Source organism: Protopterus annectens, chromosome 15.part0, assembly GCF_019279795.1.
Source record: "Protopterus annectens isolate FY-2018-M chromosome 15.part0, PAN1.0, whole genome shotgun sequence".
In the NCBI taxonomy this organism is placed as follows: Eukaryota; Metazoa; Chordata; order Ceratodontiformes; family Protopteridae; genus Protopterus; species Protopterus annectens.
In genome coordinates this window covers 113,312,097-113,339,598 of record NC_056749.1, presented here as the reverse complement: position 1 = coordinate 113,339,598, position 27,502 = coordinate 113,312,097, and the positions used below count along the sequence as shown (strand labels likewise).

General features: G+C 39.4%; 1 protein-coding gene across 1 annotated transcript in view; it reads right to left on the bottom strand.

Moving 5' to 3' along the window:
* Window positions 1-27,502, bottom strand: part of LOC122789984 — a 472,870-nt gene that overhangs the window by 375,061 nt on the left and 70,307 nt on the right. The window contains exon 2 of the mRNA XM_044057493.1: window positions 25,939-26,034. Coding sequence (XP_043913428.1) covers window positions 25,939-26,034 — 96 coding nt within the window. The remainder of the gene's footprint in view (window positions 1-25,938; window positions 26,035-27,502) is intronic.

The window sequence follows — 27,502 nt, the reverse complement described above, 5'->3', positions numbered from 1 at the left end:
AAAGGTAGTTGCTCAGCATAATGCATCTGAAGTTATGCAAGTGCAACTAGCATGGGGGTGTACATATCCTTCAGGAATATGGACACACCTGCTGCCCGTGTGTTCCAATAAAGGATAATGGGCAAGAGGTGAGGTATGTGTTATAACATGGTCATGCAGGGGTGCTCTCCGGAGCATTGAAACATGTCTCAGCCACTGCACAGTATGTTCTCCATGTTAGGGATTGACATATGTGTGTCCGTATAGTGTTTCTGACATGTATTATTGTGTAGCGAGATCCACAGTTTATTGCTTGGCTATCCCTGTAACAGCAGTGGACCTTCACTTGAACTGTGTATGATGAAGGCACTATAGGGGAAGCATGAGCCCTAGGCTGTATCCAGATTCCCAGAGGTGACAGGTGCAGGCCCTGTCTGGCAAAGCATCATGGTCTGTCAACCATGTTATCCCAGGCAGACAGATACTGGATACCCTTTGACTTGCACCACTACACTAGACAATTGTGAAATACAGTCCTTTTGTCCCTGTACTGCAGTATCATTCTGGCCAGTGGTAGAATGCTACCCAGGCCTTGGGACATACCTGCATGGGCTACAAGACCTGACAGTTCCTACATGTGTTTCCATGCAGTCCAGGCTACTGCATCACAGGTCCTGCACAACAACATGGAATATGCCAGAGCCATGTGTATAGTTCAAAAGGTGGTCTGAGTGTATGGGTATGTGGCTAATCATGGCATAACTTCAGATGCATTATGCTGAGCAACTACCTTTGTGCTGGCAGTGTGTATGCCCTCGTATAGGTTGGTGTGTAACATAGTACTAGAGTTTGCATTCACAAATGAGTACTGTTGGGCATGTTTCCAGCCACGTGTTCTGAGGTGTGGCACAATTATGCAAACTATGTCATACGGTTTGTGTATTTCGGTGTCTGTCTCTTCCAGCTTGGGGGGGGAGGTCACTTGTTTGGCCAGATACTTAGAAGTATCTGTGAATGTGTGTGATTTGTGGTAGTGTGTGTGGGTGTCCTTACTGTGTTCTGGTAAGGGTATGTGTTGGCTGCGTTGATGAGCTGCATGTGTTAACCTACACCTCATGACTGTCCAGTCCATTCATGGCTGTAGACCGGGCTGCCTTCCAGCTTAACCCTGTAGCCGCATACCAAACAATGTGTGGGGCATGGTGCTTGGTGGGTTTGGCAGTGTACATGGCATAGAGATTACATTCCCCCTGGATGGCCACATACACAAAGCTGACATTAGTAAACACCAGTAGCTGACTAGTGGACATGCCTGTATGAGCATTCAGTACTTCAAGTACCAAGTACTGTATTTAGTTTACGTATTGCTTATGAAGATGTTTTAGACAGTGATGCTCACAAGTAATTACTTGTGTTATGGATGTGACAACAGTGGCTATTATGGAAACATTGTAACTACCTTTAGCAGCAATCCTCCTCTGAGGAGCACATCAAATCCTGTTAGTTGATTACAGATGATGCAAGTGTCTACAGGTCTGTTTCCTTCTCTGCGTATATACTCACATATCCACCAGGACCATGAGCTCTGTTGGGCACAGACACCCACTCTCCAAACAGTCATGTATCAATAGACTCTGATGCCACTATCAACATGATCAGGATATAATCAGATAGTGTGAGTCATCACCTATGAAGCGCCTATTACACATGGGCAGCTGTCTCCTACATCTTACACTCCTACTGCAGATGTTACACTGAAGTTAGAGATGATATGCAACCTGTTTCATTACCAGTGCTATGCACTACCTTACATACAGTATGTGCAAGCAGCTGTTAGGTTGGCAATGAGAGGTAGGGCTACACAAACCTGGTAGTTCAACCAGTGTGTGTCTACTCTCAATATCCACTCTATGTAGGTGTGCACATAGCCATTTGGCCCAGCCCTGTAACAAGGGTCACTACACGTTTGCATAATATGTACACATGCACAACTGTTATTGCTTGCAAACGATACTAGAGAGGTCCAGCCCTGTAACAAGGGTCACTACACATTTGCATAACATGTACACATGTACAGCTGTTATTGCTTGCAAATGATACTAGAGAGGTCCAGCCCTGTATCAAGGGTCACTACACATGTGCATAACATGTACACATGCACAGCTCTTATTGCTTGCAAATGATACTAGAGAGGTCCAGCCCTGTAACAAGGGTCACTACACATTTGCATAACATGTACACATGCACAGCTGTTATTGCTTGCAAACAATACTAGAGAGGTGGATATTACATGTGTTATGTGCATGGAGAGTTACCTGGCTCTTCCAATTATCTTTGCTATCATGCTGCTAAACTGTCAGATGAATACAAATGATATGTATCCTGTTATTGAGTATTGTAATTGCCAATAGACATAACTACTGTTTGCATAACATAACAGAACTGCTATGTAGAATAGAATACAGATCTGCCTAAAATACTGTACATTACACACTTATTGGCACAATATCCCACAATGCACACCATATTTGCACAATAAGCCCACCTTTAACATGTTCGTCTTACTTATACACCCATACATATGTCGACTGTTACAATATATCGACATATACTATCCCCTGTTATAGCACATACTTGTTTGACCAATCCTGACACCGACAGTGGCTGGAAGCAAATTGGTGGGTTCCAAGCCCATATCATCCCTTGTGGAGTATGCAGAGTTTGCCGTGTGACCTACAGCAGTACACACATAGAATATTACAAGCATTACTACTGCTCAACAATACATCGCTACAAGATAGCTATTTCCACTATATGCATTGATTAAACTATAATTCTTACAGAACAGGTACTACATACACAGACATACTACATGTTATACATACCTTCTTAGTAATCGAAGGTGTTATTGACTAGTATAATACTCAGTTTCGGTTCGTCTTTCAGTGTTTTGTACTGTCCTACAGGTAGATACAAATGGTTTGAATGTGTGACAAGGCAACCTTTTATAGTTACAGATCAGTAACGTGCTATCCCGATGGCCAATTGGTGTTGCTAAGTAGCTAATTACATGCACATCCGCTGCTCTGCTACTGCCTTAGCCAATACCATGGCAACAGTGGAGTATAAGTGAGTACTCCACTTGGGCATTGTCCCTTTGCCTTACTTGTGAGGAAGACAGCGTGGAAGTGTTGTTTAGAATCTATTGCAACAGCTGTATGGAGACAAACAGTAATATATTGTGTGTAATGCCAAGAGGATTTGGTCTAAATGTGAGTACTGCTGTTATATTTCTGAACATTGCTACTTGTGCAGGGTTTGTCTGTACCTAATACTTCTGCATATGTTCCAGTCTGGCCAGGTTGTTTGTCCAGCTCAAGGCTGCATAGCTATGCATATAATTTTAGGGTGCTTACAGTTTGCTTACCAGACATATTTAGTTTGGTGTTACTGTGTATAATACAGTGCTGATAATCAGTACTCAGTAACACTTCCTGGTGTACGAACCTTTCACCCCTCTGAAACGGGATTAGTTCATACAAACCCTGTTACATCAGCAGCTGTTCAATTGTATAACAGCAACTATTTCACATAGGACCATGTTAGTGTGTCCAGGTATGTTAAGGTTTCAGCAGATGTTGTACAGTAGTTGAATAATTAGTTATGGTATGACAGTATGTATTGATGTAATTATTTTGGTTGTGGGGTAGATGTTGGTGGGTGTACATAGCACATGCAGGTGTGTAGGAACCCCTTTTATACAACGTCTATGTGTGTGTGGGTGTTCTTTCCCTATGTGAATACTTAGTCCTTAGTGGACTAATACTATGGTAATTGCAGGCTGATTCATTAAGGCACTGTTAAATGCTTCGTGTATAGCATGCAGGTACTGTTAGTCCTTGAATCCTTTTGGTAATACATCGGAATGTAATAAAGTTTTGCAAAATGAAAGCTGTCTGTGTATTTCTGATATGGATATTTGTAGTCATTGCAGTTGTGTTGGTGACTGTGTCCATAGAACATATTTGTAATACTGTATTAGCATATACTCTTCATATGTGATGTTCATATTGTTTAGGGGGGGCGGAATGTGTGATTGCTATGGTCCATGTTATACTCAGATATGAACACTTCGGATGCTGTCTACAGACATGTATGTATGTGTGTGTGTGTGTGTGTGTGTGTGTGTGTGTATATATATATATATATATATATATATATATATATATATATGTATATATATATATATATATATATATATATATATGTATGTATAGATACATATATATATATATATATATATATATATATATATATATATATATATATATATATATAAATATATATATATATATATATGTATGTATATATATATATATATATATATGTATATATATATATATATATATATATGCATACACCTTTAATTGGGTACATGGCAGGTTGTCCTATTTCAACACATTCCTCCCTTTTGTGTTTTAACCTGTCTGCATACACAACTGGGATAGGTACATCCCAGGTAGCTTAGTGTTAGGTTACTATGAGGATGGAGTACATGGTTGCGGGTTCTACTCCTGGAAGGTGTTATTATTTTTACCTCTCAGAGTAGGCACTGGTAGGGAAAGTGTGAATAATGCACATTTACTCGGTTGTAAGCCAGTTTGCCCGTAGTCTGCATGCTTCTCCGTTTACCGTGTTTCAGCGCCGCAAACCCGTAGAAACCCGCTTACAACTGCTTAAGAGTGCTTTAATCCACCTGCATCCAGCAGCCCTTATTCTGGCCCTCAAAATAACCTAACAGCCCTTGAACCTGGGACCATGAACGCCACAGTCACTGACTTTACCATTAAGGCATCTGAGATATGTAAAAATGTTATGGTGTTTAGAATATACAATGTACTACAGACATTCCTCACTAGTAAAAACAAATATGACAGTCAGTTGGTGTACATATGTCTGATACATGTTAGTGTTCATATGTTTGTGAAATTAGGTGTTGCAATGTGATATGACAGGTTGTATTATGAATGAGAAAGATTCTTGTTTTGTGTCCTTTTTATATTGTCCCCATACTCCATGTATACCCCTCCAGTTCACTTATTGGACATCCGACCCAGGTGCTCCTTGATGCATCACTGCATTACCCATCATTCCTCTCCCACCCCAATCTTCACATACACAACAACCACCCCTAATATGGTGAAGTAGGTTAATATTAATTGTTATAATACCAGAGCTACATGTGTTTCGTTTACACTCCAATTCCTTTGGAGTGCTTCTGTGTCACGAAGTGTGTTCATAGATGTTTATATATATGGCTATTGATGTAACTGTATAATATATATATATATATATATATATATATATATATATATATATTTATATACATATATATATATATATATATATATATATCTGCAGACATCACTGACATGCATATATATATATATATATATATATATATATATATATATATATATATATATATATATGTGTATATATATATATATATATATATATATAGATATATTTCATATAAATTTGTAACAGTAATACATATGTAGACTGGAATGTGTTGGTTCACAAACTACAGTACATTACAATGTACTGTACATATGTACACAAAGTGACTGTCCCATTTGTGATCATTACAGTGAAATGCATATGGTATAAGGTGTAGTCTCATGACCATGAAACATGAATACACTCGGTTGGCTTAGTGGTAAGTCCCATGACTATAGTGTGCATGGTCCAGGGTTCAACACCTGCGATGATATGCAAATGTTTTTTACTCCAGAATAAAACTCATTTAAGCAGTTGTAAGCATGTTTAAAAGCGTTTGTGTGACATTATAGCAGCGGTTAAACACAGTTAAACTTTGTAACGTATAACCTGCACGCACAAACATGGCCACATCTGTTAACTACTCAGGATATATACATGTCAGTGAAGTAACATCTCTCTATGTGCTGACATAACATTACATTCTCTGTTGACTGTACTCTCCAGCACACATGGGTTTATATGGGTGTTTCGAATGTTTATTATACAGATGATTACTACCTATATATACAAGTTGTGGTTAAGGTATACTTTTAAACATGATAAACATCCCTGCCTTTATTGGGATTGGAACGTCGAATGCACAGATACTATGCAGATGCTGTAACTATTACACTGTTGACATTAACGTTGCTTCCGCTTATTTCCTATTTAGATGATTTCTATGTGTAAGCTAGGCTAAGCAAAGGGCGGAGGCCCCCAAACTCACTGAGCTTCACGTACTCTTGAAATAACAACATATAACAAATGTACTGTGAGACAATACATTACATTCCTAACTACATTAGGCATAGCCCCTCACTGATACACTTCAAGGGAAACCTTGTTGTGTGAATGGGTAACAGACTATACACCCCTGGGATCATGTGTCCCAGAACCATACAGCCAGGGGGTGGGGGAGCCTGTCCAGTTTGATAGCTGCGAGACCTGTTGGGGAAATTGAATGATGTTGAATTGTCACATTACCATGCCCTCTTTAGATCACTAAGTGCCCCTATCACACTGCACAACCCCAGTCTTCAACAGTTTACAGCAACTCTGCCTGGAATTGCTTCATTGGTTATGCTTGACAGAGGCTCAGTTATTTCATCAATGGTGTGGGGAAAGCCAACACAATGTAGCTATGCTTCTAATTACCCTTGGGCAGATAGGTAGTAGGCTATCTGTGAACCTCTAAAGTGCAGGCCATCACAGCCATAATACGTGAATAAACAGACCTTCAGATCACAATATACAGTGAGAAATCACCATGTAGTCAGGAAACAGTTAAGTACAGCAAGAACATACAGAACACTGATACTTAGTCACTCCAAAAGCCTATCTTGGAAGCTAGATGACTTGTATAAGTTTAAGGCTTGCTATTGCTTACCAGTAGGTTACCTACAGGAGAGATGAAAAACAAGCACAGATGGGGAACATGCATGCAACGATACCATACCGGCCTATGTGTCAGCCTTAGGCTTTGGAATACTGGCCAAGGCTATTGGCACCCCCATGGTGCCTTATTTAGGAGACTCTCAAAGGTGAATATCAGCTCCATAAACAGCACAATAGTAGATTCAATGAGGATTATGCTACTCAACACCAGGGGTTGTGATCACAACATGCATGCACTCACAGCACTCCTCAGGATGGACAACATCAACATCTGTGCAGTAACTGAGATCTGTCTTAAGGCTCCTGAGAGCACACCAGCACTACCGGACTACAACCCATACCACACATTTCAGCCACAGAACATGGACTGACACAGACATGGAGGGGCTGTATCCATATTCATCAGGGATACCTACACCACCAGGTTAGTGGAGCAGCATGATACCTCTGAGATCATCTATGTGCAGTTAACATCAGCCACGACTGCAATGTAAACTGTGGCCTGCTATGAATCACCCTCCATGACCCAGGACCACCACTCCACCTACCTGGAAACAGTGGAGAACATGACAGTCCTAATGCACACCCTGGCATTGGTCGATGTCAACTACCATACCATTAACTGGGAAGCATACTCCAGTACTCACTTCCAGGCCCAGCACTTCCTGGAATTTATCACCTCATATTCCCTGTATCAGGTGGTAACCTCCCTAACGTGGGGTGGAAACTACTAGAAGTGGTCATCACCAACATGGGCAACAGGTGCACCAGAGCAGAGGTTAACCAGTCACTGGTTTGATCTGACCATGAACTATTCACTGTTTCCACACCCAAGCATCTCCCCCACCCACGGATACCCCAGTGTATACCTTTCCTACAGCTAAATTTACACTACTAGTGACAGGGGTGGGGGGTTTCACAGCCCCCACGCTAAGGGGAAACACTGCTCAAGATACAGACAGATTTACAAATGCAGTCTATAAGCACCTACACGGATGTATGGATCGTGCCATCACTGGTAAACCAAGACTCACTCCTCCTAGACAAGGACAATGGTCTGGTGGATCTCTGCAATATATACTACAGAAGTAGGACAGTATTCCAGACAAACAGCAAATCCCAAGAAGGGCAGACATCCGTGACCACTATTAGTATGATACGTAGGTCCCTCATGACATCATCCAAGGCTAACATCAGCAGGAGAATACGCAAGGATTCAAAAGATAACCACAAAGCCTTCTTTGGCTATGTCAAGGATCTATGTGGTGACACACAGATTTGCACTGTGCCGGTGAAATATAGCACACAATATGCTAACCCTACTGATATCACCAACATCCTTGCAGATGCATTCAGTGCATACTTCACCCCCTAAAGAGCCCACAACACTACCCGAAATGTATAGAATCCCACACATCAGATACACACAGGTGGAAATGTCCCTTTCTAACAGCAGAACACAGCATCAGTGGAGGCAGATGTTGTCCCAGCCTGCATCTTGCAAACTGTACAAGACAACCTGACCCCCCCCCCCACCTAATTAAGCTGTCCTACCTCAGCCTCTCCACAGGCTACATGCCCATACAGTGGAGTGTGGCAACAGTTATTCCACTCCATCAAGGTGGAATCACAACTGACCATGGTAACTATCACCCCATAAGCCTGACTAGCCTGGTCTGCAATGGTATGGTTCACATGGCACTCATTAACAAAGACATTGGTATCCTCCAAACATGTGATCCAACCCAGGTCAGCTTGGTTGAGTGCAGTTCATGCCTACTGAACCTGTTTCACGTCTTACATGCAGTCACCAACACTTTAGGTGACAGGGGAGGTGGTTCACACATACTACCTGGACCTCGCCAAGGCTTTTGACACCATGCCCTACTCAGGTATTATTGATAAACACACCAGCCTGTACATACACCCATACATCACAGGTTGGGTTGCCAACGAGCTTACACACAGAACCCACATGGTACAACTAGCGGTCTCCAGGTCCAACTCTTGACCAGTCACAACTGGTGTCCCACAGGACTCAGTCCTGGGAGTCCTACTGTTTGGCATATACATCTCAGAGGTACAGGCAAATACAGGTGGACTATGGTAGACCATGTTTGGCAATGACTGCAAACTGGGAGCCATGATTGATAGTTCAGCTGACACAGACATCCCTCAAGGGGCCTCACAGATAACGTCACAGGGTGTTAATGCCACGGCCTCCAGCCAAGTGCCACAAACTGCATAGTCATTCCATTGTGGAACTGGCACCCACATATTAACACATAAGTGGCAGTCACTTTAATACGGATGAGGTAATGGGGTATCTGGGGACTAAGGTAGATAGTTATCTCCCCTTTGACAGTCATATCTCCACAGTAGTTAGGACATCCGTCTATGTAGGCCATCTGATTACTAAAGGATTCCCATCTAAACATACTGGGGTTATAGTACCGCTTTACTCATCACTCATCAGTCCCATCATAGGGTATAATAACCCATGTGGGATGTACCTCAGAAGACACTTCCAACAGCTGGGAGGTCCACAAATGTACCTCACCAAGGGGAATACTGGCCTCCAACATATGACCTATGCAGCCAGACTGAATAAACTCCTGCTTTACTCAGTGGCATCTCGTTTACCCAGAGATGATCTCCACTGGCCAACACAGCCATGTCGAACTCAGGCTTGATGGATATGCTCCACCTATGGGAATCCATGTCACAGTGAGCCACACAATGTAGTGAGCTGAACCTTGCCACAACAATAACTGGAAGATGCTTTAGGGAGTGCTTCCTGTCACAGACACTCCCCATACTTTGGAACAACATACCTAACTACATTATGCAGAGCCACTCACTAACACTCTGCAAAAGAAACCTTGAAGAGTGGATGGGGAACAGTAGCTGCACCCCAGGGATCCCGCCATTGGCTCTGCTCCACAGAGGGACAGTTAAAGAATCAATGGGGTGGAAAAAGCTGACATATTTTGGCTGGGCTTATGAATGGCCTCTGGCAGTTGGCCAAGTACCTACCTATGAATCTATACATATAGTATCTGCATATGCTGATAGCTTAATTTACTGTTCAGGTGTTGACTTACCTTGTGTCAATGGCAGTTGTGTGTGCAATAGTTGAGGGCTGCCTTTGTTGGATGCACACAGTAGACTGCCTATACATGACAATTTACAGGTAGTCTTGTGTGTGTGCCATCCATTTTTACTGTGTGTGCAGGTGGAGAAAGGTGTCAGTCCCTAGGTTTCTACACTGTCAGTGTGTGTGCTATACGTTCCCTCTTTGCCAAGGCATGGGCATACTGGGCACGCCTCCGTCTGCCTACTGGTGCTGACTCAGGGTGTTCATGGTCTGAGTACCTCTGTACCTGTGGGGCCCTTGGCAATGGTGGTGGGCTGTGAAGGCCTTCACCATTCTGTCCCTGCTGCAGCTGTTTCCACAGGACCATATTGTGTAGCATGGCACACACTATGAAGATATGGGCACATGTGCCTGGAGAGTACTGCAAGGCTCCACCAGATATGTCCAAGCAATGGAACCGTGATTTCAGCATCCCAAACACACGCTCTATGATGATTCTGGTTTGTGCATGTGCCTCATTATAGCATTCCTGCATGGGTGTGTGTGCATTTCTGATGGGAGTCATCATCCATGGTTCCAGTGCATAGCCAGCATCCCCCACCAGGTAGCCATTTGGGATGTCACCCCTGGCAAATAACTGATACACCTGTGAGGCATGCCAGATGTGGGAGTCGTGATAGCTTCCAGGGCTGCCAGCACACACATCCATGATAAAGCCCTGGGCATTGCACATGATCTGGCAGTTGATGGAGGGGTATCCCTTGTGGTTTATGTAGTGCCTACCCTGCTCACCGGGTGGTGACTTAATGTGTATGTGCGTGCAGTCTATTGCACCCAGTACCTCCGGGTATTCTGCCACACGATGGAAAAGATGCATATTGCTGGCCATCTTCTCCTGCGTTCAGGGGAAATATATGTGCTCATTGGCATGTGGTAACATGGCATCCAGGAACTGGTGTAGTACCCTGGATGCTGATGCCTGTGAGATCCCCATGATATCCCCAGTTGGTCTTTGAAAGGTACCTGTAGCTAGTATTCTCAGGCTTACACATGCCTTTGTATCCACTGGGATGGATTCCTCTCTGTTTGTTCTGGCTCTGAGGCATGGCCGGCATAGCTTCACAAGTTGCTGTAGGATGTCCCTGTCCACCCTGTAATGCTGTGCTATCTCCAGATCATGTAGCCCCTGGTAGGTTACCCTGGGTCTGAACACTCTCCTCCTCCTCCTCTGGTGCCTGAGGTGGTCGTGTGCATCATCCTCCACACCACCTTCAGTCTCCAACACATGCTGGTGGATCAAAGCTATGGCAGCCCATAACATGTACATAATAAATGTCCCCCGTCTGTATACACAACTTGTGCAGAGTGTATGGGAATACACAAATGTGTGTGAGGTGCTTTCACACTTTATAGTATTGTGCTATGGATGCTGCTGATGTCAGTGGGTGTGTATGAGCTATTCCAGCTGCAGCGTGTCTTAATTATGGGTTTTGCAATATGTACTGCAAGTGTGGGGTCTTTACTGTGGAGATCTACTTGCCTGCCTTGATTAATCTGTTTCCCTTTAATTCACTTTTAGACCTGGATCCCCTCCCATTATCAGGCATGCATCCACCTGCAGTCTTTCTTGTTTTGTACTTTTCCTACCCAGTCATGGCAAAATGTGCCTTGTAGCTGATATACTGCAAATCGGCTTTGTTCTGCTTTGACACTTTATGGTTTTCTTTGCAGTACAGCCCCTCCCCCTTCCTGTTCTGCAGGTAGCTGCTTGCAGCCTTGTTAGCTGTTGTCAATGGCCCACTATAGGTTCCTAGGTGTTAATTAGTCATCTGTACTCCAATTTCACTGCTGCAGCATTCCCTTACTTCTTCCCTATATCCTTCCTGTTTCAGCTGCAGTGCGCGCCATGCATACCCGTTTACCAGGTTTACACATGTTTTCATCTCCGTTCACATGCATACTCGGTTACCTTGTGTACTCTCAGCTAAGCATAGCTATGGCCAATTCAACACACCCCTATCCTGCAGCTTTGCCTAGCTAGAGGCAAACCGGTTTAGCAATGCTCCAATGTGCTTACAGCAATGGCGACACACCCCTCTCTTGATGTCGTCTTTATTTCAAGGGCACACCTCGGTGTTATAACGCTACACTGTGAGGTGCATCCTTACACCAGCGGGGAATCTGCGATTCACTATTACTCCTCTCATTTGCATGGCATTGCCTACTAATTCCTAGCTACTGCGCATAACACTGTCACTGCCCCTTAGCAACCCTTGCACCATAGTATGGTGTAGCATGCCTGCCATTAACTATTATGGGGAAATTGTGATATTTGCTTCATTGCGGTTTTATTTTATATTTTTATATATTCCTTGTGATCCCCTTTGCGTACCGCTGCCCTGCGCTTCTACGTCGCGATAGTGCGACTATATATATTAAATGTTAATTTTATAGTTTGTAATTTTTGTTTATGCCAATGGCTATATATTTAGCCATTGGCATATATTAACAATATAATATATGCGTTTGGTAGGCTGTCATGGCTCCGATTTTATGTTTGCAAAAATGTAAACCGTTTTCTATGGTTTACATTTCTGCATGCTTACACTACGCCTGCACCACTTTCTGAATCGCTACATACCTTCATTTGCATGCTACACTGCTGCACATGGGGTAATTAGCATACAAGACTCGGGAGTTGTGCGGGCGTAGCGTATGCAGGTAGTGCACGTGGAAACAGCTCGTACCTGAATCACTCGGTGACCATATTTGGTGTTAGAACGCCAATGCTATGCCTGAACCTGGCGCAAGCTTCATGAATCCTGGGGACACATTAATGCAACTAACTGACTTTTTTTTTTTGGAGCAGGGGGATGGGGAGCAGAGCCAAGTATGGAAATAAGGTACATAAGTAAAGCTGATGGTGAATGCAGAAGTCCAGCATGCCATCAAAAGAAAGAAGAAGTGCAGGAAAAGTTTAAGATGGAAAACAGAAACCAGACTAAGAAGGAATACTGGTTGGCTAGAAAGAGGCGGTTAAGAGAGCAGTTGTAATAGCAGACAACAAGGGGTCAGAGGCACTCTACTAGCTTCTAAAAAGTGACTCAGTAGATGACACAAAGAAACTCTATCAGGTTGCAAGGCAAAGACAGAAAGATCTTCTTCTTTTGGCTTTTTCTGGTTAGGGGTCGCCACAGTGGATCATCTGTCTGCTCATGATTGGCAGTGGAGTTTTACAGTGTCGAGTTGTCAGCCCGGCGCCCAACCTTCCACAGAAGGCACACACACACATGCACTCACACCTAGGTCCAATTTTAGAGTGTCCAATCCACCTACAGCATGTCTTTGGGAGGAAACCGGAGCACCTGGAGGAAACCCATGCGACCACAGGGAGGACATGCAGATTCCACACAGAAGGCACCCCAGCCGAGGATCGAACCAGAGAACCTCTTGCTGTGAGGTGACAATGCTAACCACTGCACTGCCGTGGCCACCCAAGGCAAATACAGAAATATAAATAAAATAATCAGACACCATTTGTAAGGGATGCCAGCAACAATCTGTTCACCAGTCAAAGGCAGATGGAAAGAGTACTTCCAGCAGATTCTGAATGAAAAGAAAAAACACAGAAGCTGTACTGTTCCATACACAGCCTACAATGAAAGTGGAAGAAGAACCACTCTAGAAGCAAGAAGAGCACTAGAGCACTAAGGAAAATTAAGTCAGAGAAAGCAATGAACTTAGAAGAAGTTGTGGCAGATACTGTTAAGATGTGGGATGAATTAGGGGAGAAATCTCTTGGTTTTATGTATCATATGCTGATGCCTGCTGTCAGAACTGGGTTAATCAGGAATATAATGTCATATAAATGTCAACAGTGAATTCCCAGTGAAATGGTTTTTGACTTAATTTCGATGAACAAAGTAATCTGTGGTTTATGATCTGTGAAAATGGCAAAAACATATCATAGTAAAATAATCAGTGATGTTTGAACTGTAAAACATGATCATACCAATAACATACTTCTCAACTGAATAGATTTTCTCAGAATGTCCAGATTTTTGCTTCATATTTTTATCCTATTTATCATAAAATTGTGGTTTTCTGGCAAACCATTGAGGACTGAAGTCAGAAAATAATGACAGCTGTTTGAGTTTCAGACTTCATACCCTTCAGAAAATTGATGTTAATTAAAAACCTGTTATTCTATCAACTTTCTAAGTTTGTAAGAGCGATATTTAAAATTTGTCCATATTTTTGGACCCTTGCCCCCCCCCCCCCCCATTATTTATGGTTTTGTCCAGATTTCTTGCTCTAAGAGGTTGAGAGGTATGCCAATATAGGTGAAAATTTTGGATTCACCTCTGTTACTGTATCCAGAAGGAGAGCATATCTCCATAGTATCCTATTGTTATACTGCAGGTGGTCATTCCCTCTCCATGGTGAGAAAAACATTGAGGCCTCCAGTCTGGCTATTTCCCACTTAACTGAGTGGGCATCATATACATGGCTAGGGGTGGGAATTTTAAGATATGAGGAATGGGTAGTTCCTAGCTGGCAGTGCATGAGTGGTGATATGGGCATCACCTCCCATATTGCCAACTTGCATATGCTCCTCAGCTCTATGGTAACCTTCATGAAACCAGAGTAACCCTGAACTTCACCAAGGCATGCTCTGATTTGCAGACAGATTGCCATTCCTGAGATCTGTGAGTTGGCATATGTTACTCATTTTCACACCCCCTACCCCACTCCCTCCGTGCTTGACCCACTAATCAAAGTCCAGTTTTCTGGAATACAGTTAGAGCTCCATCCCTGTATGCCATGCAGCTGGGTATCCATTTCTCACTTCCACTCGGCATTCTGTGTGAAACTATAGCTCCTACACTATACAATGGAGTATGAGAAAAAAATACGCTCTCTGTATCAGCAAAATAATCAAAAAGTACATCAACCGATGATTCCGACATGTTCAACTTCTAAACTATCATCTCTGCTTTTCTTTGTCTCTATTGCATATCCTTGCATAAGAAATGATAGAAATGGCTTAGAAAGGTCACAAAGTTTGGTAAGACCCTGCTATATGAAGTAAGTAAATACAAATAAGCTTTCAGCTTAGAAATATTTTTAGGAGATGATGCCACCATGCTTGCTTTTAGTTTCTGCCTCTATGATTGCTTTTAGTTTCATCTATACAGAATTTAAATTATGTAAATAAAAAATAAAATCCTTAAGACATAACTGTACACCCTATAGTCTTTCAACATTTCTTCCATATTTTACAAATGTTTCTCTGGTGAGCCTCACTACTAGGATATCATTCTATAAACTGCTGCATGTAGCACACCTTGTATTAAACTCTCTTCAGTCTTCTGAATACAACAGATACGAACAACAAACACTCCTGAAGGTAAATAACTGTATGTAAACACTGATTTCTGAGTAGTTATGGTTAAGTAATTCTTAGTCTGACCATACAAAGCTGTTTGTTGTACGCATGACTTGTAACAAGTTTGAAAACTTCTGAAATTCAGCAAACAATAAAAAAAGGTGTTCGCCCTAAAGATGGAGTACTATTCCAAAGAAGAGTTAAGTCAGTTAACGGGGAATTGGGGGTTGGTATGATGGTTAGGGTGTTTACCTCATAAACAAGCAGTACAAGGTTTGATTCTCACCAAGAGAAATTGGCTAGACTCAAAATTGTCCACAAATGCAGTTTGCCTTGTACCTACCTACTTTTATATCTTGTTGTATGAGATTTAGATTCGGAAAGATTTTTGTATACACATACAATTTTTAGTGATAGGTACAGGATTCCACACCTAATTTTTAGAAATTTTGGCGCCAAAAAGTTGATAAATTACTCTTTGCTGAATGGTTTGTTGATTCTGATGAAGTCCACATTGTAGGTGAAAGAAAGTGCTAAATCTGATTTCATTGTCTTGCATGTCCATTATTTGTGTTTATCTTCATTCGTTTTGTTTGTCCATATATTTGGAGTTAATTAAATACAGGTCGTATTATTGCTGGTGTGCGGAGGCATTCTTTGGACTATCTAGTGTTGGATAACTTATTTTTGGATTCGTTGTTGTTGGTTACCACACTATTTTTGCTGTATTCTACGTATGGGGGGTCTGGAGGATGCAACCGCCAATAAGCGTATGCCTGGAGAACCTGAGGAACTCATGAAACTTCGGTTGGAAGTTTCAACACGTAGAGGAGAGATCACTAGATTACTGGACTTGATGTCACAACCGGAGATGAAGAGACAAACTTGCACTTTGAGTAAGGGGACTTATATACACACTAGTGATAGTGACATCGAGTTAGAGATTCCTAACAGACAACGCTCAAGATTATTAGCTTCTACACAAGGACATACTTTGGACATTGGTAGTAAAGGCGCAGACAATAGTAGATTAACTGATAAAGAATTTACATTTGATTTTTCTCTTTACAATATCGAAGACGAAGCTAGGCGCATTGGGACTAAACCCAAGCGACTTATGGCAGGGAAAACGTATTCATCGGCAGTACATCACGGAAGCAGTATGCAAAACACTGCACAGCACAACTCTAGTCTTGGAGCAGGTGCAAATTTGATTATGGACAACAATAAAAGGCAGCAGGGTAAAACAACTAATTTGGACAATTTTCTATCTGTTGATGTTTGCTTTGAAAAAGAACGTTTTCTAGCTAGTACTAATGAGAAACAGGATGAAATATATACAGGCACTTTACGAGATTTAATTTATTCCTTAGGAAAGCAGCTTAACATCATCAGGGGAATTAAAATTGATAATGCGTATTTGAACAAGTGTTTAACATTAAAGATAGTACCTAAGGGACTTAGGTTCTTCAAAGAACCTATGGGGATTATGTTAACTGATGACACTTGTAAAGAATTTGAAGCCCTTTTTAACCAGTTTGGATTCGAATTTATTAAGCTTTTAATTAAGACAAATGATGAGAAATTGTGTATAGCAATTGAAAAAGTTGAAAAACTCAACAAGTTAATAGTGGATGATCTACTGTTTGATCAATGGGAAAGGTTATATTTTAAACAGTTTACAGAGGTTGATCATAAAGTGAACAGTATAATACTTAAAAAGCATAGGAAGATTGAGAGAGATATAGCTGAATATGGTCACAATTCAGCTTACCCATGGAAAAAAAACATCTTGAAAATTTACAGATAGGTACGACAGAACCAGTTTGGGGAACAATTCTGATAATTATTATACCCCCCGGGGAACATACAAATTTTTACGGGGAGGGAAATCGAAGAGTATGGATGAATTGGCAAAGAAACTGGAAATGGAGAGATTAGAGACAAGGAAGGAGACAGATGTATATGTACAATCAGAAATGGGGGAAATAGTGTCAGGTGCATGCAATAAAGTACTCTTTACACCTAGTCCAATATTAGAGACTGGTTTCAGCCCCTTAGAGGGTGAGAAGTTAACAACTATTGAGGTATATAATGATCAACCCACATTGGGAGTACCATTAGAAAGTATTTATAGTCATATGGAGTTCATACAACCCTCCAGGGACATTATTTTTAGGAAGAATTAATTTAATATTTTCAACTACACTGGAATAGAGCTTAGTGATGATTTTTTTACCCTCTTTTCGAAAGGGATGAAATTTGTCCCTATGAAAAATTTTCAGATAGTTGATTGCATTACTGAAATTAAGAAGTACTTGAGAAAATTCAATTTAGCTATATTTTTTTAAGAACAAAAATATTTTGGGTGAAAAAAAATAGATTAAAGAAACCTAGTACATTTATTCCCCCACATCCCAATATAGCTCTGTATGAAAAATTTGTGACTAAGGAATTATATCTTTTGAAGAATGATATGAATACAGGTAAGATGAGAAACAATTTGAATAAGGGAGAATTAGATTTAATAAATAGACTTACGAATGATAAATCAATTAGAATTATGAAGCCTGATAAAGGGGGTGGTTTTATATGATCAAAATATGTACAGGAATAAGATATTTGAAATTTTAGTTGACTCTGGCAAATACATATCAGTTTCTATGAATGAAATTAATACTGGATATAAAAAGATAGATCTATTTATTGAAGAGTTATTATTAGATGGAAGGATTAACTTAGAATTGTATAATTTTTTATCAGTGGAACATCCTAAGCTAGCTACTATAGTAGGAGTTCCTAAGGTACATAAGAATAAACAGGATCCTCCTTTTCGCCCTATTATATTTGGTAGTCATTCCAAGACATTCCCCCTCGGGGTGACAATAGATATGTGGTTAAACACATTTATGATAGGATTCCACACCTAATTAAGGATTCTTGGAATTTTTAAGTAATTTGACTTCGCAAATATGGAAAGAGGGGCTTACCTTAATCACAGTCGATGTTGTTGACTTATTTTTGAGCATCCCTAAAGCTGAGGGTCTAGAAAGTTTTTTAAATAGTATTAGACATTATTCCAACATTGATTGGGAACATGCAATTCTAATTATTGAACTCATGTCTATGATATTGGAACACAATTACATATATTTTGAGGGGGAATTCTATAGACAAACACAGGGAGTAGCTATGGGTGCTGCATGTGCTCTTATATATGCTAATATGGTGATGCTGGACTGGGAAACAGAAATACTATTTAAGAGTCAGTATTATCGATACATCAGATATTATTCAAGATATTTGGATGATTTGTTTATCTTATGGGATGGACCTGATGAAACCATTGAGGAGTTCATAAATTATTTGAAGACCTCTAGTTCATTTTTGAAGTTTACTTACAACACTAGTCGTGAGGGCATTGCATATTTGGACACTTTTGTTACTATTAATAATGATGGGTTTAAGTTGCGTATATATAGGAAAAACACGTTTTCAAACAATTATTTGGAATATAGTAGCAATCATCCTTATCCAACTAAAAAAGCATTTTTAAGGGACAATGCATCCGAACTGCAAGAATGACATCTACACACGAGGAGATGATAGCTGAAATGGATTTTATTGGTAGAATGTTTAGTATCAAAGGATACCCCACAAAATTAATGGATGAAGTAAAAATGTATGTTATAGGAGAATGGGGTAAAAAATATTTTCCGGTATTGGGTAGACCCCTCCAAAACCCTAATAAAAAGACATGTGATACAGAGTATAGAAGAGCATGCATTCTAGAGTATACCCCTCAAGCTAAGTATATTAAATATATTTTAAATAAATATTGGAATGTTATGACTGTGGACAATACATTGAAAGATATAGTAGGTAAAGCACCCATATTTGTTTATAAAATGGGAACAAATATGAAAACAGTATTAGAAAGAAATAACAGGGTAGAATGTTATAACACTAAATACAAAGGAACTCGTAAATGTGGAAGCTGTAGCTATTGCCATGTGATTTTAGAAGCTGAAACTATTAATTTAGATAATGTTAATAGGACTAGTATCAATTTTTGTCGAGGGAATTGTAACACCCATCATGTTATATATATTGCTGTATGTATAGGCTGTACTAGTTTCTATATTGGAAAAACAGAACGGAAGTTCAAGAAACGCATATATGATCACCTCTATGCTATTAAGAAAAAAGATGGTACTAATGCATTATATAGACATGTGGCTGATACAGATGACAGCCACAAGTTTAAATTTGCCATTTTAGAACAAATTAAGGTGAATAATAGAGGTGGAAATATAAAGGCTATTTTAGGGGAAAAGGAAGTTAGATGGCAAATACTTACAGATGCAGCTACACCCCCTGGTCTAAATGAATATGTCAATATTAAACCACTATTAACCACGACATCATAGATATACATCGTAAGAAAATATAGTATGGGTCATTAATTAGTCTTTTTAGCATGTCTGTTTATTACTCACATATTTATTACTCATATATATTTTTTTTTACAAGTGAATTTTATATATTTTTAGTGGACATTTCATGGAATGGCAAGGTTTTAAGTATTATTTATATCTCAGTATAATATAGAAAGTTGACTGAGAATTATTATGGTTCACATTTTTCTTAAGTCATATGCATATGAATTTTTAATTTTTAAATTATTATATTTTTAGGAGCTTTTTCTACACATTCCCCATCAAATATTTAGGTTAAGCGATAGCAGTTTACTCAATTGTTATTATATGCCTGTATGTAATGAAATTAATTATTTCTCATTTTATATATATATTTATTTTTTATTTATTATTAGACAGTATCAATTTTTTATATCTTGTTGTATGAGATTTAGATTCGGAAAGATTTTTGTATACACATACAATTTTTAGTGATAGGTACAGGATGTATGCCTTTAAAAAATTTTAGAAATTCTGGCGCCAAAAAGTTGATAAATTACTCTTTGCTGAACGGTTTGTTGATTCTGATGAAGTCCACATTGTAGGTGGAAGAAAGCGCTAAATCCGATTTCATTGTCTTGCATGTCCATTATTTGTGTTTATCTTCATTCGTTTTGTTTGTCCATATATTTGGAGTTAATTAAATACAGGTCGTATTATTGCTGGTGTGCGGAGGCATTCTTTGGACTATCTAGTGTTGGATAACTTATTTTTGGATTCGTTATAGTTAAGTAATTCTTAGCCTGACCATACAAAGCTGTTTGTTGTACGCATGACTTGTAACAAGTTTGAAAACTTCTGAAATTCAGCAAACAATAAAAAAAGGTGTTCGCCTTAAAGATGGAGTACTATTCCAAAGAAGAGTTAAGTCAGTTAACGGGGAATTGGGGGTTGGTATGATGGTTAGGGTGTTTACCTCATAAACAAGCAGTACAAGGTTTGATTCTCACCAAGAGAAATTGGCTAGACTCAAAATTGTCCACAAATGCAGTTTGCCTTGTACCTACTGATGAACAGTCAATTTATAATCTCCATATAACACAACAGTTTCAACACTGTAATTATTTATTTAGCATTTGTTAAGCAGGAAAGTCTGACTTGGAATGAAGTCAACTTTTAGCGGCGGCCCGGGGAGAAATGGTCCAGATACATGTCTTTGTAGCGTGGGGAAAACCAGAGCACCTGGAGGAAACCCACACAAATGCAGGGAGGACATGCAGACTCTGCACAGAAGGCACCCCAGCCGAGAATTGAATCGGAGAACCTCTTGCTGTGAGGCAACAACGCTACCACTGCACCACTGCGCTGTCCAAAATTGGTACTAAATAAGCAGTCTGTTCGGAATATTTCACAGGAGTCATGATTTTTTTTCTTTTAGAAATCTGCCCTCTTCTATTTATGCATAGGTCGCAGCTCTTTTTTTAGACACAGTTTCAAGTTTAACAAGTAGTTTTTCCTGAAGCCTCAGTTTCAGAATAAAAGTAATTTATTTCTTTATTCAAGTGACGTTTTTGTCAGCTTCTTCTCAATAAGCTTAATTAGTTACCTTCAGCTACAGCCAAAAAAACTTTTTCCTCTGTTTTCTTTAAGGTAACTTTCACAACAGCAGTATTTAGTGTTGTGATAGGATCTCCTTTATAACTCTTCAGTACAGACTCCATTGACTGCAGATTGTACTTTCTTCTCTGAATTTCAGTTTGTTCATTATAGTTACTGCGCCTAGTATTATTCTCAAATAACTAATTTCATTTCCACAAGGAATGGTTTTAGTTTTTTCATATAAAGACCTTGCCTGCTGTATAAAGAAAATATATGCTATATATTCTGTGTTCCATCAACATGAATATGTTGTAAGAAATAAGTACTGTACTCTCCTTCAGCACTTTCAGAACTGGCTTCCATAAAATCTTAACTTGTTTTCTTATTCCAACAAGATATAACCAATTGCCCAGTTTCACCACATGAAAGTTTTGATTTTCACAGGTTCATAGTTTCACAGGTGTATACTAGGCTAACAACCACTGAGGCCTTTAAAAGCCTAGCTGTGCAATGCAAGTGTGACCCACAAATTTGATTTATATTTGATTTAGAGGGTGATTTACTGACTGCCTGGCCAGACCAGGGGTGAATTTCCGATTATCCATCAGTCCAAATTGTGCTTAAATAGGCATAGGGAGGAACTCACATGGATGGGAAACCTATTCCAGAGAAAAGGAATTCTCTGAGAAACATATCTGTCTCTTCAACATGTCTTATTTATGTTGCAAGCAAAATTTAGGTATTTTAATCCAGTAGTTTTGATGCTGTTTGTTTTGCAGATGTGCAAAAAATTAATCAAAACAGGGTCCAGGGATGCCTTGTATGCCAGGCAATGACCACCTCTTAGAAGTCTGTAAGACACCAAGAAAAGAGGCAGAGCTTTGAGGTGATCAGCATAGGACATTGTTTTACTCCCGGTATTCTTTTTGTAGGGAATCTCTGTGGACGTTCCAGTTGCTGCATGTGTCTGGTTAGATACATACCAAAGGGAGCATTACACTCTATGTGGTATGATGACCTCTCTGAAGCTAGATGCCATGCCCTTGCTTATATGTTGAGCAAATAGAAGGATTTTCTTACTACCTTGGACACATGCTGGTCGAAGACTATGTTACTATCTATATGAGTTCCCAGATCCCTGACTAGTGAATCAACTTTTAAGGGTATTTTAATGATGATGTAGTTACCCGGGGCAGCAGCCTTCCCAAAAGGTACTTTAATGCAGTTCTTGGTATTGGGGGGGGGGTCAATAACTGCTCCCAGTTTGCAATCATCTGCAAACTTGGTTAACCAAAGGCCTTTGACATTGGCTTTGACATCTGAGAAGTAGATGCCAAAGGGGAGTTGTCCGCCTAGCACAGAGTCCTGGGGAGAGTCCACTGGTGACTGGCCTTTTCTATTTAAATTATGATCGGTTATGTCCTGTTTCTCAAGGCACTAGTGACATGTATTACCCTTTGTTACCTGCCATGTCCATGGGTACGTGCCATTTACAGGCCATGTTCATGGGTACGTGCCATTTACAGCTCTTATCTAGTGCACTGCTATGTGTCACTAAACTCTGTCTTTTGTGTAACTCGTGTAGATTTTTGTTTGCTACTTCCACTGCTAAAGATATCTTCAAGGCATGTTTTAATGTTAAATTAGATTCAGAGAATAACCTTCTTTGAGAGCAATCATCATTTTTGGTATACAATCCTACCTCTTACCAGTTCATACGCTGCCTCTCTGTAATTACACTCCTGGACTGTTTTTCTTATCTCAGTGACTCAGTCACATAATCAGAGTCTTCTAGACTCAGAAGCTACTTGTCATGAGAATCAAAATTAAATATTTGCCCTTTTTTCACTAGGTTTACACTTAAGATGATTGCTCAGCAAGCTTACCAGTAGCATATAATTCATCCCCACCACCAACAGTTTTCTGTATTTTCTCATTAGACAGAAGGACATAGCTCTAACTGCACTGATACACATATTTTATTTTGTCTTCTTTCTCAGCCTCATTGGCAACAAAACTGCTCCAGCTTACTTCATACTGTTCTTCATACATATAAATGTTCACATCAAATTCTGCAAAAGAACTTGTACTTCCTGTTTTCTCTTACTTCTTTCTTCCTTCAGTGTTCATGCAAGCCCTTGAGTTCCCTGAACATGTTGAAATCCTCATCTTCAAAAACAGAATTCCTAAAACTAGATTGTACCGTAATCTCCATGGTGAGTCTTGCAGCAATCCTTCCTTCAGGAGGAATAACATGCATGTTTAGATTAAAAAAGCTCTTCTTTATTTACTCTTTGATGGATGAGTGTCCTTGTTTTAACAGCCTAATGATCTTACTTAAGATTCAGAAAGGCTGTTGGTAGGGGTTACATATAGTTTTCAGACTGGTGGTTTGAAATACGCCTCATTTAAATAGAAATGAGAGTGGAGCATTGGTTTAGATCAGTTCTGATTCTCACCTTCCCAGTTTATAACAGATGCATTTACATGGCGGGTTTAAAGCTTAAGATTTTAAAATTACAGATCAAAGTGGGGATTGTTGATCACTCTGCTACATAAAACTAAGACACAATAAAATAAATACTATGGTAAAAAAAAAACTAGAATTGAAAAACATTCCAATTAAAAAAAAAAAACATTTAAAATATACAGTATTTGGAATTGGAAAAAACATTTGCGCAATGCTTTTACAAAAGTTGCTTCATCAGATTCATCAGCTGTGCAGGGTAGGGTCCCCCTTTGTTTAATATTCTACTCCGTAAAAAACTGTCTTTAGTTTGAGTCAAATCTAATTCATGTTTTTAATTATTTTCCAGATCTGTTTTCATCATTGTGATTATTATTCCTAACCATTATGTCAGGTGACTTGCTTTACTGTTCAGCTGGCATAGTTTGAATTTCCAGATCCATTCTATATCAAAAAATGTCTAGTGGGCAAAACCAAGCTGTAATATACTTTTTTGTATCAATCAGTGGCTCACTCTTAAAATTCAACCAGTGACTGTGTCCCCATTTATGGGGCTCATAGTCTAATAATTTTAAAAGTAAGATGACTCTTAATGGTTTTTATTGATTTTTTTTCTGCTAGTCTGTTGGGGTTATTCATTACTCAGATCTTTTTTTCAGAAAATAATAACCTCATACTTTTAAAGTATTTATAATTAACCAATTGTTTCCCTGTTGAGGTTGTTCTTAAAAACGGGTCTATATTATATTTTCGAAAGTTTCAAACATCGAACACCATATGGTCGACACCGTACGAGCGATGTTTGAAATTTCAAAAATATAATTAAAAAAATAAAGAAATAACTATACTTACCTAAACACTGTAGGTGTAGGCTGCGCCCACCCACACCCCCGCTACATAAATATTTCTACTCCGAGATCGCAATGCATTGAAGTAAAGGGAAAATATTCCCTAAGATGATTTCCGTGTTACATGCACGACGTTTCAATGTTTCAACCAATTGGGTTCGCTCAATACGTGTCCATTTACAATTTTCGATCACACAATAGGAACCCCTTAAAAATATCTTCAAAAGCAGGTGAAATGTCTTGGAGAGAACGTCAGACTTCAGTGAAGAAGTAAAATGAAAATTTCAGCAACATGAACAGGATGTAATGGTTTTGTACTGGCTGGAAAAAACATCTACAGCAACTTTCACTACTGCAGTTACAACAGTGAAACACATGAATGCACTTACAAAACACAGCAGTAATAGATTATAGTTTTAGAACCTATATAATATATCACCTTGCATAGAATAGACTACTAAAGAAATGTGTTTATATTAACTGCAAAGAAACCCCTGAAGGGCTTCCATTCATGCTGATGGTGGTACTGATACACCTGGAAGCTATTTCAGCTCTCCCCTCCTCCTTCAGTGTTCCACCTCTAGGTGGTGCGGTATTCACCAACAACACTTCCCCTGTTGGGTATTATTATTTGAATATACAGCTAACAGCATGACATGTCATTTACTCGTGTTTAAAAACTTGATAATGTATCAAAGCAATATACACATTTTGATGGCTGCATAGAAATATATTAATTTCTATACAAAATAGATGTGCACAGGATACATAATTTTAAGATATGTTACTTATTCATAGAAATACATGGGTGCATAACTGAGGTATAAAACAAATGTCTTTTTCACAGCTAGGATCAGTATATACAATGCATTGTGTAAGCAAATCACAGGAGAGTTAGGTGAAGAAGTTGTGTGCATTTACGAAAGTCATTTTTATGTATTTTAACAATTCAGGGGCAGAATAATAAGATGCAAAGTAAACAAGAGGCAGCAGACCAGCTGTATAGATGTCAATCATTTTAACATCAGGTGCAGACTATAAGGGGTTTTAGTGAGGTCTGTATTACAGTATGAAATGGAGGAAGTTATGTTTATAAATATGCATATAGAATTTATTTTGTTTTTTTTATTCAGCATTCTTGTTTACTTATAGGTCCTTACTGCATAGTGACCCTAGCCAGACATCCACTGGGCATGTCTTACCTTTTTAGATGTCCCATGACATTGTTCTTGTGACACACAGACATCCACTGGGCACATCTTCCTGCCACTCTGTAACCACTCATTGTTAGTCAGCATCTGTATATGTAAACAAAAGAGAAAGGAGAGGCCTTAGGTAAAAGGTAAAATGTAAAATGGTAAAATGTGCAAACAAAATCATCTGGTGGTTTTACACACACCCAAGAGTTAGCAGCATTTATAATATGGACATTTACCTATGTATATGACTGTACTGGAAAATCTAACAGACTGTGCTTTAGGAATGTGTATTAGCATAATGAGGAACCCACCTTTCTTGCCTCCTTAGCAGTATTAGCCATACCTTCTCCCTAGAAAAACTGTCAGGTCCTTTCTCACTTTTTAGGACTATACTATGAGATTACCAAACCTAGCCTGCACCAAAGAAAAATGCACTTAGTAATCCATGGGAATTTTATTCAACAAATTAAGCTCTAGTACGCAGTATATTTCCAGCTACATGGGGAAAAATATGCATTCTTGAAAAAACAAAATTTATCACAAACATCTGTACTTCATTTTGTGTTGGTACTGATGATAAGGTAGAAAACAATTAAAAGGAGATTTAATACAAGAAACGTAGTAAAAAGTCAAGAAGTGTTAGAGCTTTGATATCAGCCATGAATCTGGCCCTGTAGCCAAGTCCACATAGTAGCAGTATGTGAGATTCTTGTAGATATACAATAAGTTATTGGTAATATTCTGATCATCAGAATGTCATTACCATCATATTTTAGAGCATAAAACATTATCCCCAATTCTTCTTGGAATTTCATGGTCATCTTCTTTTCCAGGTTTAAATCAGACTCAGAAGCAAATTATGTTGAATTCTTCGGCTACTCTATAACCTCCTTTTTATTGGGGAGGAACCTTTATTTATGTAAGTTCTTATATAGATCTTCAATCACATCACAGATGTTAAAATAGTTAACAATTCATGCTGAAGATGTAACTAATTTTTTCTTTTGTTAAGGAATTACTAAATTGTGGCAGGATTTCCATAGTTTTGCACGTGTTCATCAGTATTTGGTTGTGTTGATGTATCTCAAAGGCTTCTTTTATGGTGTCTACTGACTAACAAAAAAGGGCATCACAAAAAACTAGAACAAACCAAGAACTGAACCCTCACTTAAAATCACTGTTCAGTCTCAGCCTTACAACAGGATATGTACCCAAAGAATGGTGTACAGCAACAGTGGTCCCACTCCATAAAGGTGGTGCCACAACGGACCCCGGAAACTATCGCCCTATAAGCCTAACTTGCCTGGTCTGCAAAGCTATGGAGCGTATCATCATGGAACTCATAAACAAAGACATTGGGAACCTTCAAACACTGGATCCTACCCAATTCAGCTTTGTTAAGGGCAGATCTTGCCTCTTGAACCTGGTCAATTTCTTTGAAACAGTCACCAAGGCCATAGATGAAGGGAAGGTGGTCCACATAGCCTACCTTGACCTTGCAAAAGCCTTCGACACAATACCCCACTCAGGCATCATAAATAAGCTCACCAGCTTAAATATCAACCCC